Source organism: Nansenia antarctica (assembly GCF_963989245.1).
Source record: "Nansenia antarctica genome assembly, chromosome: 8".
NCBI classification, from domain to species: domain Eukaryota; kingdom Metazoa; phylum Chordata; class Actinopteri; order Argentiniformes; family Microstomatidae; genus Nansenia; species Nansenia antarctica.
The window spans coordinates 44,790,952-44,810,013 of record NC_137678.1 but is presented as its reverse complement, the minus strand read 5'-3'; the positions used below and the strand labels follow the sequence as shown (position 1 = coordinate 44,810,013).

General features: G+C 46.9%; 1 protein-coding gene across 1 annotated transcript in view; it reads left to right on the top strand.

The window, feature by feature from the left end:
* Nucleotides 1-18,701, top strand: part of syn3 (synapsin III) — a gene marked incomplete at both ends in the record, with an annotated part of 62,112 nt that extends 43,411 nt beyond the window's left edge. Inside the window, 8 exons of the mRNA XM_080538398.1 lie at nt 2,719-2,781; nt 9,267-9,409; nt 10,832-10,906; nt 11,176-11,278; nt 16,259-16,390; nt 16,771-16,807; nt 17,635-17,791; nt 18,572-18,701. Of these exons, the coding sequence (XP_080394524.1) occupies nt 2,719-2,781; nt 9,267-9,409; nt 10,832-10,906; nt 11,176-11,278; nt 16,259-16,390; nt 16,771-16,807; nt 17,635-17,791; nt 18,572-18,701 (840 nt within the window). The remainder of the gene's footprint in view (nt 1-2,718; nt 2,782-9,266; nt 9,410-10,831; nt 10,907-11,175; nt 11,279-16,258; nt 16,391-16,770; nt 16,808-17,634; nt 17,792-18,571) is intronic.
* Nucleotides 18,702-19,062: the final 361 nt, after the last annotated feature.

The following is a 19,062-nucleotide window of genomic DNA, read 5'->3' as shown; positions in this document are numbered from 1 at the left end:
TGAGGGTCTGTGACTGCTGCTGTCTTTTGTGGAGATGGAGATTTCCATCTTCTAAATGCATCACCGCGCCACACATCACAGGAGCTGCTGCTAGATTCAGTTACAGTGGATTGATGTGTAACACACTACATTCATACTGTACGTTGGCCCCCTATAGCTGTGTAGTAACATTATCATTACCGTACTCTTGTAAGAACATTGTACTAACCTGCTATTACAACAGTTACTACAATGTTGTTACAAGAGTAATGGTAGTGTTACTGCACAATTATTTGGCTTAAATACAATTATTCATGTTGCCAGTCCAGTATGTTAATACTGAACAATGTTACAATGTTATAGGGGAATCTCTGACTGCCTGGTTGAAATTGTGTAACCGTTCTCTCCGTTCTCTCAACACAGCTTCAGTGAACACTGGACATGGTGGAGTCTGTCCTGATCAGTCGAGTGATGGAAAGATTTAAAAATATGTATTTATAATTTAATATGTTCAATATACTGTATGACTGTGTTTCACTTGAACAGAGGATGTTGTACTTATCCCAGTTCTGAGCTCTCTGGTCTATTTCAGAGATCTCAAAATGTTTGACTCACTCCTGTATATAAATGGTTTGTGTAAATGAGATTGCGTATTGCAGTGTTTGTAATTGGATTATGAACGCTCTCACTTCCGACGTGAGGTGTCAGCCACATTAATTTGAAACCGACGATGGATAAGATTACATGCTATCTTGTCAGCGCAGCTCAGGGCTTTAAGTTCTAAGATCTTTCTACACTTATTGGCAGGGACCTCCCAGCAACGTAACGTCTGATAGGAGAGCAGAGCAGAGCGCTGTCTAGATAAAACCCCTGGCAACGTTCAGACGGAGCGTCTCTGTTCGGTCCTGTCCACTGTCAGCGACTAGCGAGAGGCCGATGAAGCGATACCAGCTGCCCCCGCGTTGCCCCTCGCAGGTCTGAGCTTCCACGGCTCCACGCTCTGGCCGGGTGCCCTCCGACATCCTGTGTGTGTTTATCCAGATCCCTCCCTCCGGCGGTGGGGGAGTGTGTGTGTCGGAGGTTCATACCTAGGACCCCCCGCTCTGATGCTGATGTTTGAAGATTGCACCGTAACGACTGCCAAGAATGAAAAGAGTTTTAGCAGTACCCCTAACCTCCATTCATGCCAATGGCCTACATGTACTGTAATGTACTTGTCAGGGAAGTACTGTACTTCATGATGGAGCAGTCATCTGCTTTTACCATAACCACGGCAACACTTATGGATTTACCATAACAGTCCTTACAGTACAGGGTATGGCCTTCGCCTTGAACGGACCACTTTTTTCTTTTCTTTTTTTAAGGTATTTTTTCTGAGTGGGGCAGTCCCACTCATAATTTTCATTTTATTGGACAGGCGTAGTGAAGACAGACAGGAAAGTAAGGAGAGGAAGGGAGAGAGGCCATATCAGCAGGGCAAGGGCCGGATTCGAACCCATGCCGACATGGGCATAATATGTGTGCACTGTAGACTGCGGTGCTAGACCACTGGACCACCCCAGGCCACCGAACGGACCACTTTTAAAGTGTCCTCCCTGGGTCAAATGTTCCCGCCTTGAATCGGAATGCAGGTACGCTGATGCGTCGGCTCAGGATAACCATGATATTGTCATCATCTGCTATCAGAAGGGAAAGGCTAGGTCTGATTGAAGCGGGCCGTTACATAAACTCTGACGCATTTTCTCTCAAGTGAGCGTATCCCATTGCCGCGAGCCATTTTCAAACAGGGGGTGGGGAAAGGGGAACATTCTACGTTCCACGCTGGATAAGCCTCTCTTTTAGATTACTGTCCCGTTTTACAAGCATATCAGGAGATCGATCAGTGGCAAGACTTTGTTTAAAAGGAGATGTTTGAAGTCATCTGTTGATGTTTCATCCGCTCACATTACACACGCCATGAGGAATACCAAGTCTGCGGCCGGGCCGGGGTTGTCCAAACCCAACCCGCCAAGCTGTGGTCTCCTTATTCCTGTTTCCCAGAATCCCTTTTTTGTGTAATAAACCAACATTCTTCAGAAAATGACTTCATGCCACCTAAATTGGGTTTGCTTTGCTGTAAGCTCATCGTGGTGGTTCCATAAGAGTCTTTGAGGACTTTTATGAGATTAAAATGTCCCATCACAAGTTAAGAGAGGAAATTGCATTTTAGTAGTCTCTGACCTGCACTCACCAGTTCAATCCGATTCGTATGTTTGGACTAGTGGAACCCTAGCTGTGTGGAGTCATTACATCATTAAACCGGCCCCTATACTTTCTTTTATTTACCTTTTTTGTTTCTTTTTATTATTACTACTCGATCTTTTCAAATTGTAAAGTGTCTTTGAGTGTCTAGAAAAGCGCTATATAAGTCTAATGTATTATTATTATTATTATTATTATTATTAGAAAAGCTTTGATATGAAGACTCTCTTTTATAAGTTAGGTTGATGTTCAGCATAGTCCTTCACCCAGTTATTTGGCTTCACGTTCAGAGTCAGAAAAGGAACGCTCAGAGTCCTCAGAGAGGCGATATGTTGCGCAGCGTGTTTGATACCATTCCTTAATTTCTCCTTCATTTCCACCTCCACCAGCCTCTCCAGATCTACTGTACACCTACTGAACACAGAAGGCCCTCTCCTCTGCCTGTGGCTGTCCTGGCTGTCGTTAACAATCTGGTTTTTTTGTGTTCTTCTTTTCCAGCTCACAACACCAGAGTTCCCCGTGGTGGTCAAGATGGGCCATGCCCACGCAGGCATGGGCAAGGTAAGCTCCTTGCAGACACATGCACGCTCATTCATACCAGAACAATATCTACCAGTGATAAGGTATTGATTGATTGATTGATTGAAAACTTTATTAGAAGATTTGCAGAGGTAGGTACATGAAAGTACATATTACATACAAGGTCAACTAACAGGATAAAAACCCAAGAAAGCCACTGGCTTATTTCAATTGGGGTCCTTGATTGTATGGGTATGTTCTGCTGGTATCGCCACATGTCTAGTCTTGATTTGTGTGTTTGTTTTGGCTGAGGTATTACAGGAGTTTAGTCAGAGACCGCAGGGTCCTGTTTATCTCCTCCCTGTGTGTTTCCCAGCTTGCCAGACTGATGCTGGCAGCCCTTTTATTATCAAACTCTGAGGAGGTGGATATGGGCGTGAAGCTGCTTTTACCAGAGCTGGATCTGGTCCCTGTCAACACCCAATAGACTGGACTGAGGCGCCGATGGGGACCGGGGCTTTCAGGGGGTCTCCATGTTCATTAGCAGCTAGGCAGGACAGCTAGGCAGGACAGCTAGGCAGGACAGCGTGGCAGGACAGCGTGGCAGGACAGCGTGGCAGGACAGCGTGGCAGGACAGCTAGGCAGGACAGCTAGGCAGGACAGCTAGGCAGGACAGCTAGGCAGGACAGCGTGGCAGGACAGCGTGGCAGGACAGCTAGGCAGGACAGCTAGGCAGGACAGCTAGGCAGGACAGCTAGGCAGGACAGCTAGGCAGGACAGCTAGGCAGGACAGCTAGGCAGGACAGCGTGGCAGGACAGCTAGGCAGGACAGCTAGGCAGGACAGCGTGGCAGGACAGCTAGGCAGGACAGCGTGGCAGGACAGCGTGGCAGGACAGCTAGGCAGGACAGCTAGGCAGGACAGCTAGGCAGGACAGCTAGGCAGGACAGTGTGGCGGGACAGCTAGGCAGGACAGCTAGGCAGGACAGCTAGGCAGGACAGCTAGGCAGGACAGCTAGGCAGGACAGCTAGGCAGGACAGCTAGGCAGGACAGCTAGGCAGGACAGCTAGGCAGGACAGCGTGGCAGGACAGCGTGGCAGGACAGCGTGGCAGGACAGCGTGGCGGGACAGCTAGGCAGGACAGCCAGGCAGGACAGCTAGGCAGGACAGCTAGGCAGGACAGCTAGGCAGGACAGCTAGGCAGGACAGCTAGGCAGGACAGCTAGGCAGGACAGCTAGGCAGGACAGCTAGGCAGGACAGCTAGGCAGGACAGCTAGGCAGGACAGCTAGGCAGGACAGCGTGGCAGGACAGCTAGGCAGGACAGCTAGGCAGGACAGCTAGGCAGGACAGCGTGGCAGGACAGCGTGGCAGGACAGCGTGGCAGGACAGCTAGGCAGGACAGCTAGGCAGGACAGCTAGGCAGGACAGCGAGGCAGGACAGCGTGGCAGGACAGCGTGGCAGGACAGCTAGGCAGGACAGCTAGGCAGGACAGCTAGGCAGGACAGCTAGGCAGGACAGCGTGGCAGGACAGCTAGGCAGGACAGCTAGGCAGGACAGCTAGGCAGGACAGCTAGGCAGGACAGCTAGGCAGGACAGCGTGGCGATGTCATGGGAGTCAGGGGATGGGATGCAGTAGCTCTCTCTCAGGGTCTGGCTAGACGATGACGGAACACAATCTCAGAGCCGATCTGATCTCTAGCCACACAGTGGGCCCTGAAGACTTACCCTCAGAATCAACTCATGCAGGGCTGGATGTGGTGAATGTAGATCTGAAGCAGTGTAAAGCCAATACATGTACATGGAACCTGTACGGTAAAGTAGACTTAACCAAAACATGCAAAAGTCTTTATTTATTTGCTCTCTTTCTTCAAACTTGTTTTGCTCTGCTGTGCAGGTTTGATTTGAATTCCAGTCTTAGTTGAAAAATAAAGCTCTTGTTCCTCATAACCCAATACCTTTCTCCTAAGACCATTTGTAAATAACAACAAAGATTAAAACAGGCATGTGACTGTTGTTCTACCCAGGGCAACATAACAGCCAGCTAAGTGGGTCATTAGCGAGTGGCACCACCACCCACTCTCACACACACACACACACACACACACACACACACACACACACACGCACACACTCTTTTCAAACCAAAGAGAGGGTTGCCCTGAGTGACATGACACAACACACAACACACACACACACACACACACACACACACACACACACGCACAAACCACACATTTTTTTCCCAACAGCTTTCAGAGTGACTATCCCCCTGTGCACCTCTCCTGGTGCTACCGGGCCTCCCCGGGCCTCTCTGTGCGTCCACACACACACACACACACACACACACACACACACACACACACACACACACAGGGGAAGCACTTCCTACTGCGTTTACCCCCCCTCCATCTGAGGGCCGGGGGCTTCCTCCACTGAGTCCTGCAGTTGCTGTAGAGTTCCCACATGGCCTCTGGAGCACTTAGCATGGAGGTCATTGTAGATCAGGGCCTCACTTAACCCCCCCCCCCCCGACCTCTATGGAGCACTGGGAACTCTGGGGGACGGGTGCCGGGAGAAGAGGGAATGCTGGATGTCGGCCATTCCTGTTTTGTTTGTCTTTTAGGTCAATGGTGCTTCAAATGCCTTTTAAGTTGAGCTGAGAGACTCTTAAACATGCCATTGCTTGTGATTCAAGAGTTGTGTGTTTGCGTTTTGTTATGTGGGATTGGGTATTGAACAAAGGACTATGGCCAGATATCCTATTACAGAGTCTCATTCATCAGGCGTGTGTACGCACGGATTGGCTCTTAAGTCATGTGAAAGAACAACTTCATGAACTTCCCAGTATTCATCAGTTCTTCCCAGTATTCATCAGTTCTTGTCAGTTGAAATATGTTCTTAAGATGAGAATACAAGAGTTCTCCAGACCGTGAGCTTAGAATGATAAGGTTCTATCTCCGTTTAGGGCAGTTTTGAACGTCAAAGTTTTTACATTCCATTATGTTTTGTGAGATGGAACCTAAATAACACCACACAGGCATTAATAAACACCTAATGGATCAGATTATGTAAAAAAACTCAATTTTGACAAAAATGGAGATAGAACCTTATAATTCTAACGTCACGAGACCACACACACACACACACACACACACACACACACACACACATTTGTTTGATCGGACAAGTCACATTACATTACATTAACACACCAATATCTGTGGATGGGCATCCTTGACAGAACCTACAGTACGAGACGATAAATAAATAAATGATTTGTAATTTCGATGATGATTATTGATGAAAATGATTATTGTACTTCACAACATATGCTGTAATAGCTATACATGACGATGCAATAAATGAATGAATGAATGGTCTTTATTGTCATTGATATAGTACAGGTACCAAACAACGAAATTTGGGAGGGGGGGGCTCCCCTGGTGCTAGAAAAAAAAACACAACTAAAAACAAGAAGGGAAAAGAGCTGGTTTACATAAATAAAGGCTATGTACACTATCCACTATACTATACTATACAAATAAAACACTGTGCTGTACTCTATGCTATGCTATACCTATTCTAACATTTCCTATTCTCTGAACCTTATGTACCCTAGGGTTGTCATATTGCACATAGTGTTATTGCACATTCATTTAAAGTGTCGCAGTTTGCAGGTTTGAAATGTACACAGTTGTGTTTCAGTATTACACTTGATTTCAATCTAGTAGCTGCCATCAATTTGTCTAGATTGTCCAGGGCCTAGAACCTAGGTCTTTGCTGTGTTCAGGGCCTGGATGGCCCTGGGGTAGAAGCTGAGCTTCAGTCTGTTTGTCCTTGCGAACATGGTCCTGAACCGCCTGTTCGAGGGCAGCCGAGCAAAGTGTTCGTACCCAGGGTGGGATGGGTCTCTGGAGATCTTGGAGGCTTTCCTGAGGCAGCGTGTGTTGTACAGCTCTTCCAGAGAGGGGAGGGGGGCGCCGGTGATCTTCTGGGCCGATCTCACGACTCTCTGTAGCGCATTCCTCTCTGCGGCTGTGCAGCTGGAGAACCAGATGCAGATGCAGTAGGTGAGGATGCTCTCCACTGCGCAGCGGTAGAAGGTCACCAGCATCTCCTGTCCGATGTGGTCTTTCCTGAGGACTCTCAGGAAGAAGAGCCGCTGTTGTGCCTTCTTGATGATGGCTGCTGTGTTGATCTGTGTTGATCTTCCAGGACAGGTCATCCTGTATGTGCACCCCCAGGAATCGGAGGGTTGAGACTCTCTCCACGCTCCCTCCATCGACGAGCAGGGGCTGGACCTAATGTCCTAACTGGTCCTAATTAAACTGTGAACAATCTTGATTATATATTGATTGGAGCAAATCATCCTATGATAGGCTATATCTATATATATACCAACAGCAAATGGTGAATCTGGTGTTTGTGAGAGATTGCGGCCATGTGCACCATGGCTAGAGAGTGTGTCTTCAGAGAGCGCAGTAATAGTGTTTGAGAGTGATTAGTGGCTCTTGAGCTGTTTTGCCTGCCAATGGAAACAGCGTGAGACTGATTGAAATGCCCTTGTATGGGATATTCTGGGTCTTTACTCACGCTTAATTCACAACTTACCTGCACACACATCCAATTTAAGAAGATTTAGCATTCATCATCCTACTGTACAGTACCCACACGGGTAAGAAGAAAATGTATTAGTCTTTTTTAAGTAGCAGTTTTAGCATCATTTAAGAACATATTAAGGAACGAGGCCCTCAGTATTCTCCTGTTGTAACTGAACCTAAACACCCCCTTGGAGTTGGAAGTGCCAGGTGCTTTCACTTCAGCCAGTTTCCCTCATGGTGTCAAATCTAAATGAAATGTGTAGACAGGAATGACAACATACTGTAGGTGCAGTACTATACTATTGACTTAAGATCGTTAGATTAGATTAGATTAAACTTAATTGCCATTGCAGAGTACCAGCCAACGAAACGCAGTTTAGCATCTAACCAGAAGTGCACGTAGTGATTATAAAACATGATATAAAAACATAACAGTGAGAGTGATGGGTAGCATGGCAAGTACAGAGATATATATACAGTTATGAGCAGTTAAGGTAGCTATGTACTGTATGCTATGTACAGATGTATAAATAGTGGCTATATCAAAGGAGGTATGTGCAATGTGCAAACATATGGTTTATGCAACGGTAGTATTCCTCTTCATTATCATCCTAGTCTAGCATCGATCAATGCCATTTAATGACATCAGGCCTCAGAGAGAGATCTCAACAGCCGCCGGTTCATTGCTGTGAGGTTTAGAATCCTCTAAGGATCCGTCACTCGCGGGGCAGACAGTCTTAGCAGACCCTGTACAACATGTCCATCATCAGTGAACCTGTGAGTGTCCATGATGACATTGCTTTTCCACCTTACACAGCACTCGATCTAGTTGCCAGTATTTACCCGCCTTGCTTACCTTTACGGTTTCTCTTTCCATTACGGTTGACTTTTATTTACTCAACGGTCCGTCTAACGCGCTGCGAGGCTTCACATATTTAAACCACGGTGTGAGTTTACAGCCTTGGCCCCTCTCCTACTGTAGCTGTTGAGTTATGGCCAGAAGGGGAAACCACCTTCCCCACATCTAGCTACTGTACCTCGTACCTTGAAATAAACCAAGATGTTAGGAATGAGAAAGGTGGCTACTGGACAGCCCTACTGTATGACCAACCAAAGAAGGATACACACGTGTAATTCCCTTTTCCTTGATCTCTCCTGCCTTTTCGGTTAATCTCTCCTTCATCCCCCCCCCCCTCCCCGTTGACTTGGGCGAGAGGAGAGACGCGTGAGAGGGACAGAGAGAACGAACGTCACTCCATCCCTATACACGACAGCACCGACGGTGGTGGTGGACGAAGCACTGTTCCAATGATTACAGTGAGAGTGATGATACTGAATATCAGGAATAGGTTCTCTGGACATTATCATCATACTGATCATATTCTGTACGGTGTTCAGTGAGTTAGACATCGTAGGCTGCTGATTTCTGAGCGTCTACCCCTCTGCACCCGTGTCCCATGGTCTAACGGGATCTGAGGAGTCTTTCTCTTTTTAGATATTAATTCAGTGTAAACATGGTTGGCAATTAGGTGCCTGAGTGTTCGTCTTCTTTTTGTTGTACCGTAGCGTACCGTTGACCCAATCGAACTCAGTTATATTGAAACTTTTTAACAATTATGTTTATGAACCTAGAAATTCAATGTTTTCATTGGATAGGTTGCGACCCAATTACGTCATTTCCATCCAACGGTTGTGTCCTACTGTATGTGACCACCACGCTACTTGGAAACCCTAATGGGTGTGAGAACATGCAGTTCAAAGCGTTCTCTGAAATATTTCCATTGAGGAACCTCTCATTATCCTGTCTGTGTTAGTGTCAAATCCCTGCGGAGTTGTAACCGCTAGCAGCTCCGTTCACAGCTTTAATAGCACGCTTGGTAATTAGCCAAGCACTAACGAGCGACGTCTTCCTCCCCTCCTAGATCAAAGTGGAGAACCAACTCGACTTCCAGGACATCACCAGCGTGGTGGCGCTGGCCAGGACCTACGCCACCTCCGAGCCCTACGTCCTGTCCAAGTACGACATCAGGATCCAGAAGATCGGAAACAACTACAAGGCTTACATGTACGCATCCTGCATGTTTATATATATACATTTATATATGTACAGTGGGGAAAATAAGTATTGAACACATCCACATTTTGTTGTTTACAGAAAGCGCCTTGAAGCTGCCATTACAAACAAAGTATTGAATTCATTTCAGTTAGTGTGTTCAATACTTTTTTTCCTGTTTCATTCCACATAACTTTATTTACATATGACTTTAATGTTTAGATTTTTTCTTTGAGTTAATACCGAAGTTAATACCGAAGTCTGGTGCAAATTTCACTTGAATAGGCTCATTGGAAATACATTTACTGGACAAAATACAATACTTATTTCCCCCCCACTGTATATTGTATATAGATATCGAGAGAGGAAAACGGACTGAGAGAGATTGTGACAAGACAGACGGACAGGGAGACAGACAGACAGAGAGAGATTGTGACAAGACAGACGGACAGGGAGACAGAGAGACAGAGAGAGATTGTGACAAGACAGACGGACAGGGAGACAGACAGACAGAGAGAGATTGTGACAAGACAGACGGACAGGGAGACAGACAGACAGAGAGAGTGAGAGCAAGAGGGGGAGAGAGAGACAGAGGAGAGAGAAAGAGAAAGAGAGTGACCTTAGAATAGACGATCATGCACGCCATGCGAGTGTGGGAAGAGGCCCAGGGTGCTGCACCCCTCCTACTCGGTGGAGCCGCGCTGGGCTGACCCTCACCACAGCACTTCCTCCCCTGCCCAGGGACGACCTGGCTCCAGCCGTCCAGGGTCGCACCCTGCCCCAGCATTCCCTCCTGTCTGTCTCCGGGAAAGGGGAAGAAGTGGGCCAGCGTCGGCCAATAGTCACTGTGGGCGCAGCTGGGCAAGGCTCAGTCTCCCAGGCACGGCCACACCAGTAAGACATGAGAGTCAGGGCTGAGTGACTTGAAGGGTGTTTTTAATCTTCCTTCATCTGAAGGACTGAAGTCCTCCTTTGAGTTACCAGACACTTCCCCTTTTGAAACATTCCACAGCGCACTCACTCACGAATGTGAGATACCGTGGCACAGCAAAGACACTGAACACAATGAACGATGTGAGTCAACACCCCTTTCAGCTTTCATGTCTCTCTCTTGGTCCCAACAATCGCTTTGAGTAAGAGAAGTGGAATTGAACCTTATCTTAACTCGTTTCCTCGGACCTCAGGGTCATTGAAAGCAGGTCTCCGAGCGACTGTGGCACAAACCAGCATATCAGCGTGCATTGAAATCATCATCATCAGTGTGCAAATGAATTGTGCAGATTAAAATCTCTCCAGAGGTCTTCCATTGAACCACAAAAACAAAAGCAAGAGAATGACTAAGCTGTTGACCGTAACTTTCCATTCCGGTCTTGGAGAATAGCTGGAAGCTGGGTTCATTACTTAGATCTTTCTCTTTGATTTCCCCCCTCGTAGGAGGACGTCCATCTCTGGCAACTGGAAGGCCAACACAGGCTCTGCCATGCTGGAGCAAATTGCCATGACTGACAGGTGAGCCGTCCTATAGACACCATGATAAACGCTGTGAAACGTGTAATTGCATTTTAGTTGATGTAATCTGCGTTTTCATTGATTGATTGATTGTTTGATAGGTGTGCTGCTGTAACTGTAACAACAATTTACCATGACGCGTGTGTAAAAAAAATCACTACAGACAATTGGACAAGACCCATTAACATTAGACAGACTATGAGATACGGTGGAAAGTGTGTTTAGACATTGATAACGACTTATCAGTTGTGGATGTCACTGTGTTCCAGATATCGTCTCTGGGTGGACTCCTGTTCTGAGATGTTCGGCGGCCTCGACATCTGCGCTGTGAAGGCCGTCCACGGAAAAGACGGCAACGATTACATCATCGAGGTCGGCTCACTTTGGAATGTCAGAATGACTTCACGGCTTCAGACAGAAGCCGGTGGACTTCTTCTAGCGATAGCCACTCCATCAGGGTTGAAAAACACAAGACGTGTCTCAAATAAACAGCCGTGTCAGCCATAGACAGACATGTCATTGTATACAGTACAGTAGTTGCCTTCACATAATTTGCTAATCCTACCCACCTCTGGAGGCACTATTTGTGGTTTGACATTTTCAACCGAAACAAGTGGTGTTCAACAGCTATGCTGATCAAGTTTACATTGCACTTGTCCTAAAATCTAATGATCAGGGCGTAACAATGAATGATGATATATTTTTCAAAGCCAGAAAAAAAATCATAGATCTCATTAACAGACAATAGCTGTTAGGTGATGGAGAAGGAAGGGTGCAGCCTCAATAGAACTCACACCATTGGAACGATAAACAATAACGGTTATGCTCTAGACCCCAAACACACCAACTCAAACGAAGGCTATGGTTTAGCTAGCCGGAACCCTGTCTGTCTGTCTGTCTGTCTGTCCGTCCGTCCGTCCGTCTCCATCGATGAGGTCATAGCCACCTGGGTAGCACAGCTCCTCTGACACTCTGCATTCTTATGTTGACTGATGGAACCGGTCCTCCTTGGATGATGTGAATGAGCTGTTGGTATAGTTACGCAACTGATTAATTATTATCGCTCTCTAGGGTGTGTGTGTGTGTGTGTGCGTGCGTGCGTAGTTTGGTGAAGGGGAAATTAATATGCGGACGCTCTGTTGACATAACATCTCGACAGATCAAACTGTCTCATATTGTAAGACACACTGTGAGTCCGTTCCCCCGTGTCGTTTGGATCGCCACAAAGCAGCTGCGTTGAGGGAAACCACCCAGTGAGTGTGAAACAGTGACGCCTCTGTCCAGGTTGCACTGCTATCTATGACAGGCTATCACCCCTGTTCCCCCTGGCAGGGTGTGTTTGGGGCTGCTTGGCAGCGTGGCGTGGTGGCGTACACACGCTGCGTAAGGTCACATCTGGTAAAGAGGGCTAGGTACCGTCCACCAGGCACTTCCTGTTGTTGCAGTGAGCTCATAGAGTCTCCAGACGAGGACTGTAGTCCCTCTCTCTCTCTGTCTCCCTCTCTCTCTGTCTCTCTCTGTCTCCCTCTCTCTCTCTGTCTCTCTCTCTATCTCTCTCTGTCTCCCTCTCTCTCTGTCTCTCTCTCTCTCTCTGTCTCTCTGTCTCCCTCTCTCTCCCTCTCTCTCTCTCTGTCTCTCTGTCTCCCTCTCTCTCTGTCTCTCTCTCTCTCTCTGTCTCTCTGTCTCTCTCTCTCTCTCTGTCTCTCTCTCTCTCACACACACACACACACACACAGGTAGTTAATCAGTAAATAGATGCCCTGGCAGATACAAAGGCAGTGATATAAATGCATTGGCCTAACCTGACGTTATTGGCCAGCTGAGACCACACACACACACACACACACACACACACACACACACACACACACACACACACACTAAAGACAGACACAGCAGCAGAGATAACGTACATTGCCCTGCCCTGACGTATTGCGGAGGGTTAAAAACATGACGTACTTGACTGAAGTGCAGCGGGTCTGTGTAGCTGAGGCAGCCCCTGTCTCTCCCACCCAGCTGAGCCTCTGGTCTCCTCCAGACCCGTCTGGTTTACCTCCTCTCCCAGCCCAGCACATGGGGAGGGATGGTGGGAAGAGGAAGGGGAAGGGGATGGGGATGGGAGGAGGAGATGGAGGAGGAAAGACCCTGTCATGGTTAATGAGAACGATGAGACCCAGTTGTTTTAAGCTTCTCAATGACCAACCTAATCACAAAATGACAATTCACAATTGGGTTTTTAATTCCTGGAAAGTGTTTCCAGTCTTTGCACAACCATCATACGACATAGGATTTATTCAACGCAGTTCAATCAAGGCGAACTCCCTCGTGGGCAATTACATGTTCTTGTAGAACATGGCCTCCCATTGTTTTTCGTGGAACAAGTACGGACATAAACATGTCCAGTTCTCTGAGAACTGTCCTTATTTAGCCCTGAAAGCCCCCGACATCGCCACTCTTGTTTGTAGGGGTGGATGTCACCGGGGGCCGCCATTCCGCTCGGTCCTCCTCCCACTCAGGGAAGGCTCTTTTCTGAAACCACCCGGCTATCTCTCCGGAAATCTCCACAGGCTCTCCTGAGACTGTGACACACTGCATTCTTATTCTGAGAATAAGTTCGGTTCGAGACAGGGACCTCAGTGACACAGTCATGTAACAATGTTGTCTGTGACAAGGAGCTCTAGTTTCTCCTCTCTCTCTCTCTCACACACACACACACACACCCCTCCACTGGTTGGAATTTAATTAGCGTGGACGGTTGCACATCTCTGACAGCGGTGGGAACCTGTTTATGTTCCAGACAAGACATTACACATGACATCTCCCCTAACGAGAAGTAATGGCTGTTTATGTTCAGCCCCGTATAGAATTCAGTGGGGCTTCTATTAACATATAGCATTTCTTTATGTTGGAAACTTTAACACAACAACTTTTTGTTGTTTTTATGATATTATTGGCAGATTATTATTGCATTCGATTAGATCAGATTAGATTGTGGTTTCTTTGGTCAGGGTTTGGACTCAAATGTGGTCCATGAGAATGATCCTTTTGTTTTTTAATGCAAATGACTTACAGTTTACATAAGAACAATCTAGTCTTTTCTTTTCGTTTACGAGCATTCAATGAATAGCACGGATTACACAGTGTATGGCCTAGTAAAGGAGCAACCGAGAAATCAAACCGAAAAATCTCTCCCATGACAAACATTTGCTCATTGAGAACCATCGTCGAAATCACTTAGCAACGATGGAAAAACAAATAGCCTCTTTAACCCAAGCTTTTATTTTTTTATATATTTTTTTTATGATTGTTCAGTATTGCCCAACTCGAGGACAGACTGTGCAGCTATAATTCCATGCCCTTCACAGCCCTCCTCGCCCCGTGAACTCTCGCATACAGAATTCAGTGTTCCTGACAACCAGAACAGAAAGAACACTGTGCAGCCCCAATAAAAAGAGCCAAACAACACCTCTGTTCGTATACTAAAAAGGGCAAACGCTGCCTTGTCATCTGCTCGATGACTCTATATATCCTAATAAATCAGCAGGGAGGGTCCCCGGCTCAGGCTGCCACCGCACGGACGTTTGAAGTGGGGCCTGGTCACAGCTGCTGCCAGGGCCTCTGGTGGCTCGTGGGGCTTGCGGGACTCGGTCCCCTCGCGGTTATGACTAAGATGCCACACCGCCCAGCAGTGCCTGCCCCCACGGTCTAGCCCAGTCCCTTCCCTCGGGCCAGCAGGGCTCCCCCCAGGCCCCTCCCCCTCCTCCTCCCCCACCTCCTCCTCCTCCTCCTGTGTACAGAGGAGCACGTGCGTGACAGGGGGGGGGGGTGTTTGGAGTTGTTTACAGCGTGCGGGCCCCCGAGCGCGTGCGGCAGCGTCAGGCACGGCTCTCCCAGCATGCCACACTTCTCCTCTCCTTCGTCTGTTTCGGTTCTGATTTGACATTTGATGTGTTTTATGTGGAGTTAATCATTTCTTACAGCCACGGTCTTTGTTCCATAGCCGTCTGGAGTTAAGCCTGGAGTCAGGCCAACCATTTTGGGATATTCATACTCTGTACCTATTATTCTGCTCTGTTTACTGTCTCTACCCCGCAGAATGTATTCCTTTAGGGTGTGTGTACTGTGTTATGTGCTTTCTGTGCGGTGTCAACTCCAAAACTCATAAGATATGACCTGTGCCTCTTCGACCAGATAGATTGTGGTCCACTTAATCTAATGTACTGTGCATACCTAGGTGATTTTTCTTTTCCTGAGCTGAGATCAAACTGTCTCATGTATGTAATGATACAGTGTTATTTTATTTATGCGTGTGAGTGACCTTTCTGATGCAATTTTCTGTGACGTAATGTCTACATTTATTTACTATTTATTTTATTTCCGTCATCTTGTTTGTTTTTATCAGGAGCTTAGTGATCAAAAGATGCTAATTCTCACTTCCCATACCAGCAAGCCCACTGTGAGCTCACCACCACCATCATCCCCATCACTCTGTGTTGTCAATGCATCTCGAAATCACTAGCAGCTCACATAACATGCCCAAGACTGCCCTCTAGTGGGAAGCTGGGTAACACTTTATTTTTGTGAACACAAATTCGGCACTCGTTTGTAGTTGAGGTATTTGCTTTCTACCTGGCCCCCTCATACACACACACAGAGATCAATGTTATTGATGGCAAGATTGCCCTTGAGGTTAAGGAGGCTAGCCAGTAACCTGGTTCAACACCTGGATGTGAGCCAGTGATTCTAACCTACAAATGAGTTAAAATGAGCCTTATAAGTGTTCCTCATACTAGCGAAAGCTTGAAAGCCTACCTTCTAGTTTCAAGTTTATTGTTACGTCACATTACACAAGTGTAAGAGAGTACAATTCTTAGGCTTCGGTTCCTGACATTCCTGACATTGAAAATTCATGTTTTTATTTTATTTTTATTTTTATTTTTTTAAGTGACAATAGTACAGGACATAAGTAACTAATTATTAAATGAATTATTTACAATTAGCAGTACCTTGCAATGTGTAGACAATAAGGCACTAGGCATAATTCAATAAAAAGTGTCAAAAGTACAGGACATAAGTGACAGTAGTAAAGTGACAGTGAGCTTAAGCGCAGGCAGTCTGAATGCATGGGCTGTGCTCGTGGAGGATAGTCTACAGTAGGCCTGTTCATGAGCCTGATCGCCTGGGGGACGTAGCTGTCGGTTGGCCTCTGAGTTTTGGCCTCGAGGCTCTGGAAGAGGCTTTGTCTTTTGGACGGCATCAGTTCAAACAGGCTGTGGTTGGGGTGGCTGGGATCTTTGATGATCCTCCAGGCGTTGCTGTGTGCCTTCTAACCCATTGTATTGGTGTCTCCAGGTGATGGACAGTTCCATGCCTCTGATCGGTGAGCATGTGGAGGAGGACAGGCAGCTCATCACTGACCTGGTGATGAATAAGATGACCAGTGTGCTGCTGGGGATCGCCTCCCCACAGCCCCCCTCTGCAAAGGTAGGTCCATCACCTCCAATTTCTCCTCTTCACAACTGCAAAAATCATCATGTATGTATAATCCAACATGACTTTGATGTCTCTAAAAGCGATGTAGAATAGCTTCAGATGTTCTTTTAAAACGTGGGACATAAATGTTAGTTAAAGGGTCGATGTAATAAAGCACATCCCGAAAGAACCGTCATAACCGGTGCTAGGTAAATAATGATTTGCAGAGAAAGAACAAGCCCTGCGCTTGGTACACCGACATGAATGACACTGTCACACTGTTATTGTACACTCCGAAGGTCAAAGAGTCCATTTTGGAATGTTTTTTGTATTTCAGAGAAGTTTTGTTTGATGTGTTTTCTAACCATATGACTGTACCGTGTCTCTCCCAGCCCCAGCCACAGACCACACAGCCAAGACGGGCCTCAGGTAATAATAATAATAATAATAATAATAATAATAATAATAACTTTAATTTATATAGCGCCTTTCAAAAAGCCCAAGGACGCTTTACAAGGGAATGATCGGACAGACAAAACAGAAAACAAACAAAGCAAAACTGAAACAATGACTAGGGGCCAATGGCCTTGGAGAACAGATGAGTTTTGAGGGCTAATTTGAAGGAGTCCAGGGTGGGGGCGTTGCAGATCACTGTGGGGAGGGAGTTCCAGAGGGTAGGTGCGGCCACGCTGTAGGTAGGCTGGCTTCCGCTAACACCTTATCACTAACGGTCACAGCTACCCCGTCTGTTTGATCTACGCTTAGGCTTGTTATCCTGTGTCACACAATCATATTTGCATTTAACTTCACTTAACTAAAAGCAGATTACTTTATCGCAGAACGGCTAACAAACGAAACCCATGTTAAAAGCTGGTTAATGAGTACTCAACCCCAAGTGGAGCCGTTCAATGATTTCCATATCAGGTTGTTATCGAACAGCTTCAAAGCGCAGTCTGCCCGTTATCCGTGATAGCAATAACTATAATGGGTGTTAGAGTGTAATTAAACATTATTTTACATGCGTGGGATTCAGTGATCGCAATGAAGTACTTTTACAGTATGAGTCATACTTCAGCAAGGCGTCCGTTTTAATCTGGATAGGCTTCCTGACATCAGACACACTGGGAGCAGACAGAGAATCACAAAGATTTGAGTTGAAATGTGTTTAGATGTTTATGGTTTTTATTCTGCCGACTGCCATTTAAATGTTTTCGCTGACAGCTTTTCTTAGACAACTCTACCTGTGCTTTCAGCAGGTGGTCCCCGCTCCGCCACGGGGTCACCCTCCCAGTCCGCCACGGGCTCCCCCCAGCGTGCCCGCTCAGCTAACACCTCCCCCAGCCAAGCCTTCCAACCGGGCCCCATCCCCGCCACCTCCGGCCCTACCTCCCAGAAACAGCCTCCGCAGTTGAAGTAAGTTACCCCCCCCTCCCCCGAATTTCTATGAGAACCGAGGGGGGGGGGGAATATAGGGCCGGTTTCAGAGACTAGATCCTACTAAAAAAAGCATCTTCAATGGTTTTAAGCCTTGTCTGTGAAACCGGCCCGTTTGATGTATTCAGGATTCTAAATGTACCTACTGTACATGTTTGGAAGAGCACCAGGAAACCCTGTTTTACATGTGTGCAGTGGCTGTACGTCACACGGCTGCTACAGCAGGTGGAGACATTGGATAAAGCTATAAACCACAAAAATCACACGCTCCGTTTGTTTGAACTCTCTTCCTGTTAACAATAATGCACGATAATATACAATAAGACACGCCCCACTTTGCTTCTTGCTAGAGACGGCTGATATTTACAGGAAGCTTGGCTCGACTTCCTCTATTTTCTGCATGGTTGGGCGATGGTAACGAAACTTGATTTGTGTTCTCTCAGTTCCTTAACTCTTCCCTGCCTGCCTAGTGTGTGTGTGTGTGTGTGTGTGTGTGTGTGTGTGTGTGTGTGTGTGTGTGTGGATTGGCAGCATTCAGCAAGAGCAGCGGCAACAGTCGCCTGTATCTTCTACATTGCTATAATCAGCATTAACCATAACCAATCAAAATGTGATTACTCCATCGGATAGTCAGTTTAGAGGTGCTCTCACTGAGTTGTGAAGTCAGTCAGCCGGCCTCCCACCCCCATCACCTGTAGCCCAATGGCAGTTGCCCGTCGAGCCACAACCTCTTCTTACGTGTCGCCCCCCCCCTTCCAGCAAATCACAGTCGCTCACCAACACCTTCAGCGTCACCGAGACATTGCGAGGGAGCGCGACGGATGACGAGGCCAAAGCCGAGACTATCCGGAGCCTCCGGCAGTCTTTCGCCAGCCTCTTCTCCGACTAACGGACTCCGAGAAGACAGCCGCCCACTGATAGCCATCGGCCTCAAGAAGAAACCCAGAGAGGCATACCTGTTCCACAGCCCCCCCCCCACCTCCTCATCCTGTTCTTAACCTGAAACAGCAGATGGCCAGGGACCACCTCCGAGCTTCATCCCTGGACAACATAGACGCAATTTAATAGTTCCTCTTGTACTGCTCAGTGTAGTTGAGTAACTTTTGACTGTTTTGTCATATCATTGCAATTTTTCTCCTGTGATTCAGTCTTTTTGATTTGGATACGTCAACATGAACACATTTGTTACGCAGTTCCAAGGTATTGATACACGTTGCTTTCCAGAGATAAAGGCAATATCACAGTATTTA